Source organism: Clarias gariepinus, chromosome 25 (genome assembly GCF_024256425.1).
Source record: "Clarias gariepinus isolate MV-2021 ecotype Netherlands chromosome 25, CGAR_prim_01v2, whole genome shotgun sequence".
NCBI lineage: Eukaryota > Metazoa > Chordata > Actinopteri > Siluriformes > Clariidae > Clarias > Clarias gariepinus.
Window position 1 is genome coordinate 8,546,513 of NC_071124.1, and position 11,969 is coordinate 8,558,481.

General features: G+C 34.9%; 1 protein-coding gene across 1 annotated transcript; it reads right to left on the minus strand.

Moving 5' to 3' along the window:
• Positions 1 to 4,108: 4,108 nt before the first annotated feature.
• apoa1b (apolipoprotein A-Ib) lies at positions 4,109 to 5,841 on the minus strand. Its single transcript, XM_053486857.1, has 4 exons — positions 5,827 to 5,841; positions 5,396 to 5,445; positions 5,168 to 5,312; positions 4,109 to 5,050 (listed from the first exon to the last, which is right to left on the minus strand). Exons 2-4 carry the CDS (start codon positions 5,436 to 5,438, stop codon positions 4,456 to 4,458), a joined length of 783 nt encoding a protein of 260 aa, XP_053342832.1. The 5' UTR covers positions 5,439 to 5,445; positions 5,827 to 5,841; the 3' UTR covers positions 4,109 to 4,455.
• Between the last annotated feature and the right edge of the window lie 6,128 nt (positions 5,842 to 11,969).

Here is an 11,969-nt window from a genome sequence, read left to right on the forward strand (position 1 = left end):
TGTGTACGAAAGTAGCCCTGTGAGCTGGACCTGGTCCTGGAAAATTCCTGGGTACAATGGTCAATAATGTAGGAGGTCAGTAGTATAATAGTAGATAGAATAGAATAATCAGCTGAGTCAACATTTTTGGAAGCGGAGCACTATGATATATTGAATAGAATAATAGACACTTCCCAAGGCCAGGTGTGGGAAGCTTATGTGCTAGGCTATTATTTGGCAGAATGTGAATTATTATACTACTACTATAACTTTGTGTGTGTGTGTGTGTGTGTGTGTGTGTGTGTGTGTGTGTGTGTGTGTGTGTGTGTGTGTGTGTGTGTGTGTTTGTGCTTTGTCTGAAGCAAGAAACAACATATATTTTGCCTTTTTAATGACATTGCATGTGTCCTTCGCCAGCACCATTTGGCTTGGAATGCTTCTGTTCTTAATGCATGCAACAGTAGTACTATAAAAGAATATTCTACATCATGAAGTAGTTTTGCATTGTATTTAAATAAGATTGATATGTACTGTATCATATGGCTGCTAAATAAAGTGTTTATTATTAGTAATAGTAGTAATAGAAGTAGTAGTAGTAACAGTATGACGAGGAAGAGGAGGAGTAGAACTATTAATAGTATCAAGGAGCCAGCAAGAATATATGATCAGGAAAAGCATGTTTTTGTCACTAATTAAAATCTATGTTTTTGATTTTATTCCATGTCATTTTGTCATCACCAAAAATAAATAAAACGAAATCCAGGATATGAATAGTTTACAACCATTTTTAGGCTTTACTCACTTTGCAAGTTATCTTCTCTGGAACACAAGGTTGTCTGTAACAAAACATTTAACTACACAAGCTCAATTGAAAAGTTTTGGGCCTCCATGTTTTAAGTAAACCATAACACAAAAGCTGCATATCTGAACAAAAGTTGATGTTTCACGTCAAGCCAATTTTATCACTTCTTTCTGCCACAAGACCCATGAAGTGGAACTACCTCCTGTGCAGGAATAAATGAAATTTGTAAAATGTTGAAGCCAAGAAAAGGCATGTTTACAATCTGTTATGGCCTTTGCAGTCAATCCAGCATAAATAGTACAGGTGTGTGTGTGACACTTAATATGTTCTGTGAAATAGAACAGTTTGCAAATTGCAATTTGGATGTTGTGTAAACACAAAGTCAGATACTTAACAAATTCAGTACCTATACTGTACCATAACCTGCTGTTTCCCTTTTAACTCATTGCTTCTTTTTTACCTCTTGCTATGACTAGCACGTATTTAATGCAGTATTGACTGAAAAACTATACTACAAACTATCATTTTATAATACACATGTATAATCCCATTTTAGAAAGAAAATTAAGCAGATAGATTAACGTTATAATACTTTTGTGTACAAGAGATGAGATACATTACTTTGATTGAGATTGCTGTTGCTATGTTTGGTTCTTTTCACTGCCTCTTTATTTCTATGGGGTTCATGAACGTTAAATCATAACTAAAAGCATTTTGACATATATGTTGGCATTTGTGCTTTTGATGAAGGGTTAGGGTTTAGGGTTAGACGTCTAACCCTAACCCTAGCGTTTTGTTTTGAGAAAGGGCATAAAACCAGCCAACAGTATAGACAGAAGCTAGAGAACTATTTTATAAATCTCAAGCAATTGTGGCTGGGCATGAAACACATCAAAAACTACAGATAATAACAATGTGATCTCACTACCTTGTAATGATGTTTTATTAGCAAGGCAGCGCAACAGTAAGTTTGCACACTTTAAGAAAAATGAGAAGACAGAAGAAACACACACAAGACACTAATGTCCAAATAATCACAGTAAAGATACAGATGATAATGAGGTTGCTCAGCTCACTGACTACACAGAAAGCTTCAGGGCCTGATTGAGTACCCAGAGACAGGGTACTGAGAAACTGTGTGTATATACCAACTAGCTGAGGAGTTTACCAACATGTTCTACTTGTCCCTGTCTCAATCAATTGTTCCCTCCTGCCTGAAATAAGTAACAATTGCTCCAGTACCAAAGGTCACATCAACCATATGCTTCAGCTATAACGAATTGCTTTGAACTTCTGATCTAGCCTTCCCTGCACTCTGGATCAGCATCAATTTTCCTATTGGAAAAATGGATTGACTAAAGACGTCGTCTTCACCACCCTTCACTCACTTACCTTGAACAGAATGGGACATATGTACATATGCTTTTTATTTATTACAGCTTGGCCTTTAACACAATCTTCCCTATCAGACTTACCAACTACAGGCGTTTTCATACTAGGCACAATTAATTTGTACCATGCCCAGAAATTGCCCTTCCCACTCTCTTTTGCTGGCCAGCGTTCATGTTATTTTTGTTGGCTGTACTTGAGTCACCATTATACGCAAGAGACGAAGAGAACAAAATGTTAACCTTCACACTATGACTAATTTTATCGATATTTTATAAAGAAATGTCAAAAACAACACCTTTCTACCTCATCAGCTATGGCTGAGTAGATCAAAGGATTCTATCCATGCCCAAGTATGAGTACTGTGCCCAAGACCAACTTTTAAAGCAGACCTTGGCACAGTTCCAAAACCTGTAACGATTGTGTTCTCATTGATCAAAATAAACAGACTTTGAAGTCTAGTGTACTCAGAAATGATCCCAGAGAACTAAAATGGAAATCCCCTAAATCACTGACAATGGACTCTGCCCATTTATGTGCTGTAGTGTGGTAGAACAAAATGTTTTTTGTCATCCTGCTTATAGACAATTAGACTTGGGTCCTATTTCTGCTACTCTCAGTACTGACTCTCAGTACTGGTGCTCCACAAGGCTGCCTGCTGAGTCCCCCGCCTTTACACTCTGTACACCTAGAAGTGTGTATCTGTTGACCCCACTAACAGAATCATTAAATTTGCAAACAACATGATAATACTGTGGTTGATTGCAAATGTGGATAAAATAGCTTATAGAGATGGACAGCCAACACCACTGCACTGATGAAGAATGCACAACAAAACGTTTTTTGAGGAAAGAACTAACTTGCCCACATAGCTGTTTAAGCCTTTCTCTTACTGTTCCATAGAAAACATGCTAGAACACTGCATCACAGTGTTGTACACAAACTGTTTAGAAGCTGATAAGACATCACTCCAAAAAGTCATAAACACTGCCTGCCTTGACGGGAGAGCATCTTTAGATCAAGATGCCTCTGGAGAACCAGAAGTGTTCTGAAGGACAAAACACACCATGTAAATCTTCTTTTCACACTGCTGCCTTTTAGAAGACTCTACAGGGTAATAAAAATCCTGTACCACAAGCCTCAGAAACAGATTAAACCCAAGAGCAATTATTGAATTGAACTCTGCAAAGCAGTGCAACGTATTCTTTAAACAGCTAGCCTTTGCCTGACCCTCCCCATATTCTGCCAGGTGAAAAGATGATCATGGATTCTTTATACTTATTTTCCCTTTCTCCCATTCAATCTTTATAATGCTTATTTTGTGAATTCCAGGGGACTCAAAGCACGAGATGAGGTACACCCTGGAATGGGTGCCAATTCATTGCTGGTCACACACTCTATGGGGAATTTGGAAGCACCAATCAGCCTAATCTGCATGCTTTTAAACTGTGGGAGGAAACAAGAGTATCAAGACAAGAACCTACTATGCACAAAGAGAACATGCAAAAAAAAAAAAAACATTTACCATTATAATTGTGTATATAGTCCAATCCTACAGTGGTTATTGTGTTTTTATTTGCGTAGTTTTTTTTTAGGGATTTGAGCAAATTAATTATTTATTCATTCATTCATTATTGCTATTAAAATGTTAGTTATTATTTTTTATTATCCTAATAAACTAATTAGTTAAACCACCAGTATTGGTTTCTTGTGGTTTGTTGAGTATTTATGTAAAGCTTGTTTTTTTTTTTTAAGTTGTTAGTACTTACTGGTGGACTTACTGTTATAATATAATCTATAATATAAGTTATATTTGTATGAGTGTTTTGCATTATTTAATGTACCTAGTTTTTTAAATGACCGTACACTGATTTAGAACAAATTAATGAATTCTGTAGTTCATCACTTTAAATAAAAATACATCAGACATAACAAAACCAGTAGGAAATCTTTTTTTTTATTTTTATTGAGCCATTCTTTGGTCTTTTTTTGACAACATTGAAGCACAGCAAGTCATTACATCTAGCATTCAAGTATGTTTCTCAAACATTTTTTCTTTAGCATGTGCTATATACAGTAGATTCAACAGAATGGCATGTTGCTGTAGGACAGAAAACAACAGTCCAGTTTTGCATCCGACCATGTGGTCTATGGAAAGTGCAGAGGTCTTGATGGGACTGTGTGTGATGGCAGCCCTTACAGGCCCAAGTGATGGTAACAGGATATAGAGTAATTAAATGGAAGCCTTTGAGATTGCACTGAGGGGAAAAGGTAGATGGGTTTGTTTATGCCTTGAATGCCTTCTCAAGGGTGCCATAGATACCCAGCAACTGAGGCCTGAGCTCCTCAGCCACATTCTTGAGCTTATTCTGCAGCTCTCCAGATTCATACTTCTGGCGCAGCTCAGTGAAGGCACCCTCAATCTGCTCCCTGTACTCCTGGGCATGGGGTCCAAATGTGGCCTTCAGCTCCTCAAGGCCCTTGGTTAGGTGGTTGCGAATGGTTTCCACAATAGGAGTCAGCTTGGACTTGGTCTCCTCCACATTAACCCTGATCTTCTCCTGCAGCTCCTTGATTACAGGCTCAAACTTGGCTTTGAACTCTGCCATCTGCTTGTTGTTTTTCTCAGAGTACTCCCTCAGCACAGGTTCAAGCTTCTCACGGTATTCATCGAGGTGCTTCTTTATAACCTGACGCAGTTCCTCGCGCTTAGGCTCCAGCTCCTTGCGCAGCTCGTCCAGATCATGAGAAAACCTCGCACGAACACCAGAAAGGGTCTCAACAATCTGGGGTCCAATTCCCTCACGGATTGGGGCAAGGGATTCAGAGGCAGTCTTGAGAGCGGTCTCAACGTTGTTCAGGCTCTGAGTGAGGCGTGCCCTATGCAGAAAAGAGAAGGGAAAAAAAAAAACAATTAATGATGACTAAAACATTATCATTTGCTATGTTGTAAGCAAGGATCAGTGTTCACTTAATTAATACTAGCTATATTCTTACTTGTAATCCTTGAACTCAGTATCATCAAGATGGTTAATAGCTTTCTGGGCCGTCTCCTTAACCTGATCGAGGTAGGTCACCACGGCAGCTCTCATGTGCTCATACTGAGATGGAGCGTCAGCCTGCAGGAATCGTGCCTGGCAACCTGGACAGTTAATTTAGTACATTTTAATTAATTTTGCTTTTTAATTATTAAAAATTTGTCCTGTGCTTTGTAAAATGTTTTACCTGCAGCCAGCAAAACAGCTAGAGCTAGAGCTACAAACTTCATGTTGGATCTGCAAGGACAAAGAAATGTAAGAAAGATGAGTACATTTAAGGAGGTGAAAGTGTTTGTTACATTTCAGAATGCAAATTAAAAAAAAAAAAAAAAACTTGTGTAGTGAAAATAAGCAAGATATTCAAACGATACCAAATTGGTTTATACATTTGTAGAAATTGTCTAATGGTTTTGTATCTTTTGTTCATACAAGATATATATTCTTGCTAAGACTTAAGTTGAATTTAAAGTAAGACATGAAAACAAATCAAAGTCACATACATTGATCTCTATGGCTAAAGTTAAATTCCTGTTCACTTCAGTCTAGCCTCTAAGCATTTGGGGTTTTGCTTTAAAAAAATAAAACAGTGCAAAAAAAAAACAGTTGCTCTCAGCTTACCTGTTGGTGATGCTGGTCTGGAAGAGACTGAAGAACTTGAGGCAAATGTGGCCATTTTATAAGAACCTTAGAGGGGGAGGGAGCAGAACAAAGGGTCTGAAAGTGTCTCCGTGGAGTTGGACTTCAACCCCCCCGCCCAGCCAATAATCCATTCGAGGAACTGGGTACAATGGCCACCTTTTAAGTGTAAGTAGTGAATAGAAGCAAAGTGCAGTGAGGACATGTTAGGATCTTAGGATCATCTGTGACCTACATTTGATTCAGTTTTAATAAGTATTCACAAATTTTTTTATGTTAATAAAATGCTAACATCCTGGGTTAGACATGCAGTTAGAATAATGAAAATATTTTAATTAGACATTTGGGTGAAAAGCCTTTTTTTTTTTTCATTGTGCCAGCATCTCATCAAATAAAGAATTAACATACTGTTCTTTCTCTGATTGCAATAAATCTTCATGTCTGAATTAGTAAAAGCAGTACTCTATACAAGATAATTGTCAGTTTAATGCATATATACAGTAAATGGGATTTAAGTGATTATGTTTTAAATAGAACCCACTAAGGATAGTATTTGTTGTTTTCTCTTTCTCTTAATCAGTAACACATACTAAGTTAGAGTGAATAATTCTTTTGCAGCTACCTCCAAACTTGAAGATTGCTCATAAGCACTTCTAGCTATTTCATTTTATCATGTTTTTTTACTATAATTTTTTGTTCACTGTATAAAATATGAAATGCCCACTTGGAACTGACTATGTACTCTACGCTCTAACTGTATGAAAGTGAATTAAGAGATTGATATTAGTGTCATCCTTTCCGAGCACTCACACTCCAAAATGTTTTGCACCTAATGTACCGTAAACCAAACAACATTCCAAAGTTGGTCTGCCACTACTGCCGTAACAGACTCAACTTTTTTTTGACACGGGCTTCCATAGGATGTGATTGTAGAAATTTCTGCCTATTCAATTAGAAGGGCATTAGTGATTGGGCAATGATGTCAAAAAGACCTAGAGTACGTTATGTGTTCCAGTTGATCTCAAAAGTCTTTTGTGGGGTCAGGACTCAAAATCTTACACATCATACTTGGCCAACCATGTCTTTGTCTAAGTTACTCCATGCACAGGTCATTATAAACAACTGCAGGCTTTCAACTTACTGACAACCATTGTTTTGTAAGACTTTTGGCCAAATGTTGTATCACAGTGACAATTACTTATGTTTATGTACAGTGTGATGTTTTGTTAAACTGATCAGGAAAGGCTAACATTTCATTTTGCTGTTCATGAAAAGTATCTTAACTTTTGAAGTTCTTCCCATCACTGTCATTTTCTCTATCATTCTTTGATTTTTTTTTAATGAGGTCAAAAGCTAAAAAAAAAGTGAATTCTCATTTTTGATTGCACTAAAAAAGGGCAATGAGTCCAAGCTTAAAACCATAAAGGAGGAATGTTGCAATATACATGTATATGGTACACACTGTTACTATATCAGTACATTAGACATACTTTTTGTATATTATGGCAAAATAGGTTAAAGGGTCACTTTGGGTATCCACCACACACCAGACTTGTGACTATGGCTTGCATGCCAAAAGGTCACATACCACGTTTTGATTCAATTAAAATTAATTGACTGCTCTGTGTTAATGCATGGTAATACATTATTTAAGGGCAGGAGTCCAGCTCAGTAGCGTTGCCCTTTGAGGCAGCGATTATTCATTTACCTGCAGATGCAAAGTAAAAATCAGCTGTCTTTAGGAATTCTTTGAAGACACATGCTATCTTGCTTTGCAGAGACATGATGACATGCTTTTACATTTTCAAAGCTGTCAGGCAGCAAGAAAACTCTCAGTCTAAATTTAGTTTGCATATAATATGACATGATAAGACTGAGTGTTTTGAGAGGCAGTGATCAAGAAAAAAATAATAAATTATGAATACAGAGTAAAAAATCTGAAAAACCTTTTATTTATCTGTTTGTTGTTGTTTCTTCCACTAATTCATAAAGTCCTATGCTGATGTGTGTATACATAAGAGTAATATTTTTTGTGAATGAAATTACTGATCTTCAATTTAATTAGTTACATTGTTTATCTATGAATTTAAATTCAAATTCAAATTCAAATTTTATTTGTCACATACACAAACATACACAGTACGAAATGTAGTGAAATGCATTATACGACTGCCATTGACCCTAAAAGAGAGTTAAATTTTACAAATAAGAAATAAATATGAATAAAAGAAATACGATAGAAATTAAATTAAAAAATTAAATTAAACTAGGAAAAATAGAACTAAAAATAAAAATAGAAATGTGCTAGGAAAAAAATAGAACTAGAAATAAAAATAGAAATAGAAATATGATGTACCATTATTAAAGGCCATTATGCATTACTGAAAAAGATATTTGTTTAATACAATGTATAATTATACTGTTTAGGCACAGTGGCATAGTGGTAAGGACTTTCGCTTCATGTTCAGAGTTTGCATGTGCTTGGTGGGTTTCCAATGTAGTACTCCAGTTTCCTCACATAGTCCAAAGACATGCAAGGTTAGCTAATTAACATTTCCGAATTGCCCATAGTGTGTGTTTGCTTGTGCCCTGCAATGGACTGGCACCTGTAAAAGGGTGTTTCACTACTTGTCCCCAAGTCCACTGGGATGTACTCCTGTCCTGGATAAGTGGTACAGAGAATGAGTGAGAGAGTGAATTTTAGATTTTATTAAATTAGCAAGACTGGTAAGGGTATCTAATACAGTTGGGATTGAGCTTTTAACCCTCCTGTTACCTTAAAATCTATAAACATCTTTTATCCTTGGGGTCAATTTGACACCAGCAATTTCATCCTTCAGAAAATTATTATAAAAATTGTTACCCAAGCTTATATATAAAAGTCACTGAAGATGAAGCAAAAAATATATATATATATATATATATTTTAATCAATTATTTTGAGACTTTAAACATCAAAATGACCCTAAAGGTAATAGGAGGGTTAAGTAGAATATAACATTATAGAAAACCAACTATGTATTTCATACCAGGATTCTAATGTACATTGTTTAGATAAAAAATTTTTTTAGTTTTTATCATGAATATTTTTTTGTTATAATAATTAATTTACACGAAATTAGTACTTGTAAAATAAAGATAGATTTAATTAGATTTAATTTAAAAATAAAAAATATATGAATATAAAAAATTTCCACTTTGTCCAGGATATTAAATGATTGATCATTTAGTGATAGTGAGATAGTGAGTCATCAAGCCAGCCGTCTCCAGTGACATGCTGAGTAAAGGAGTCACCAGAGCTATTAACTCCACCATCAGCTCTTTTACCTTTATTATGTAACAGGGTATTCTTGGCGTCAAGAAAGGAGCAATTGGTTTACAAGCAGGAAGAATACTGACTGAAAGGCAGAGACTGAATGTAGGGGGATGAAAGCCGAGGCGTAAGTGTGATCATCAAAGATGTGTGAAAAGTTCTGAACAGCCTTTTCGAGGAGCAGCGACAGTATGAGGGTGTGAGAATTTGCAATGAATGCTTTCTTTTAAAATGCAAAAATCACACTCTGGAACAAAATGTTATCCCAGTCAAAGCTTTAGTAGACGACAAAAAATGTAGACTGTGTGTGTGAGACCTTTGGCTTTGCATTATCTCAGTAAGTCAAAGAAGCCATCCATGAGGGTTGAGTATCTTATCAAATGTTTATCAGTTAAGCTGTTGTGTTCTTGCTGCTTTACTGTTGCTAATCTCATAAGTTGATTTAATTGCTGAGTCAAACTTTTTCCTGATTTACTTTTTTTTAGCTGTCAGTGTTTTTTTTATGTAATTTATTTCTATAAAATTAACTATATAAGTGTGTAGTATTCAGTAGTTTAAGCAGTATGTGCTTGCAATCTAGAAAAAAAATTGATGCTGTATCAAATTAAGTGATAGTGTTTGCGTGTTTTTTTTTTTGCTTACACACAAAGTAAAGTCACATAACATACTTATATTTATCTTATCCCATTTGTAACATGTATTTAATTTATGCGGATTTAAATGACATTCACCAATCCCTGCAATTGAATTATTTAGAATTTTAAATACACTTTTATGTGATTTCTGGAATGAAACTGGAATGAACCAGCCCCTATCTGTTTTTTTTTTTTCATTCTGAATCAGTTCATTGACTTGTTCCCTAACACTTGAAGATACGAGCCCCTTATGTAACAGTTTTAAGGTTAAACAGTGACGACATTTGTCAACCGACGATGATCTTCACTGATCTAGTTCACTTGTTGCATTGTCAGTGCAGGTATATTAGGATGCCTAAACAGCACTGTCATGTACTCCATCATAGTTGCGAAAAAGTAAATTTTTTTAATACATTTTTTTTTAATGTTTTACTCTGCAAAGCTGCTTTGCGACAAAGACAAAGCTTTTGTTAAAAGTTCTATATAAATACAATTAAATTTAACCTAATATGTGTGTCTTTTTTTTTATAACGTTTAAATATGAAAACTACAACTAAGTTGGTTATCAAGACACAAATGCTTTTTTATAATCACTTAATTATAATCATATTTTAAGTGTATATTTACAAGGTCTTGTACAACACACATTCCACATATTTGAAGAATACCAAAATGATCATACATGTAATTACTGATAGGGAAAGATTTTCTTTTTCTTATGCCTTTATTTCAAGAACATAAAAAGGCTGAGTGAAAAATGTATTACTGATATATGAAGCAGGATTTGGGGGGTGTACATGAGTTTTCAAGGTCTTATTCTCTCTAATGATTTTGCTGTTAATACACGTTAACCCTCTTATTATGCTCGATACAAGCATGACCCATTTCCACTTTGTCCAGTTTGTTCAGTTTATTTGATGTTTCTAAAAAACATTTCAGTTTGATTTTATGAAACAGGGAATTAAAGCTTATTAAACACAACAAAACTAACTGTTATAATTTTATGTGGTTTTGGATGGCTCAGGAAATAATTTCATCAAACAAATATGTTTTCCATTATGAGCTATATAGTCCAAGAGAACATACTGTACTGTTTTTCAAATTTCTCATAAAAGAACAGCACATTTAAATTTTATCTCTACGTTTTCCTGTGAATGATCTGTTAGTTTATTAAAGATGACAAAACAAGCACATTAATAATAACTTATGATTTGTCATACTGTCATTTGTCATACGCTGTCTGCGTTCAAGTCATGTAAGGAATAAGACACAGCAGATTGTGGAGAACATCCAAGAGACGACTGCAATAAATAGTAATTTCCTCACCAGTTTCTCTCACTGCTGCTCACTCAATCAGGTCTTTCTCTCTCTCTCTCTCTCTCTCTCTTTCTTGCTGTGTTACATTTGATGTTGACAATTAAGGTGGACTACTTGTATTACCTATTAAACTTAAACCAAATTCAAATTTCATTTGTTATGTAAAAAACACACACACAATATAAAATGCAGTAAAATGCTTATGTGACCGCCTGTGACCTAAAATGGAAAAATAAAATAGAATGAAAAGATTTTACTATAATAAAAGGGATATTGCACTAGAGAATATAATTAAAATAAAGAAAGAATTTTCAATGAGGAAAAATTTTTTTTTTTACATGGAATATACAAATTTACAAAAGTTACAAAGTAAAACAATTAAATAAAAATGTATAAAAGTATATATTTTACACACAATTATCTGAATCATAATGTATCTTAAATGGACATGAAAAAGTTAATCCCAATGTTATAACCACACAAAGGAAATACATCTATCTTCCTCATCACGTTCATTAACCTTTTTTTCCCAAGTAAACAAACCAGAGTCTGGTTTTTCCATTAACGTCATAAAGTTTGATGGGACACAAATTACTAAGGACTCAAAAGAATTAGGGCAAATGTCACTTTGTAAAAGCCTTTCCTCTTGGTTTAATGTGTAGTCTGTAAGCTTGTGATGTGCATGTTCCCTGTTTGTTCTTATTTCTAGTCATTTGTATCGCGTAATACATGAGCTGATAAACAAGGAGAAGTAGTCAGTTTGGAACAGAGAACATGACCAACCACCTATACAGCTATAAAGAAGGCCAGAGGGCAGATTGTCAAAAATCAATAGGTAAACTACTAAAAGTGTCAATGAT

Bases quoted from the DNA above. Each gene is read 5' to 3' on its own strand.
- apoa1b (XM_053486857.1), bottom strand. From the start codon at position 5,438: ATGAAGTTTGTAGCTCTAGCTCTAGCTGTTTTGCTGGCTGCAG. The intron at 5,313-5,395 runs GTAAAACATTTT...TTAACTGTCCAG, and splicing joins AGCTGTTTTGCTGGCTGCAG to GTTGCCAGGCACGATTCCTG. The intron at 5,051-5,167 runs GTAAGAATATAG...TTTTCTGCATAG, and splicing joins ACTGAGTTCAAGGATTACAA to GGCACGCCTCACTCAGAGCC.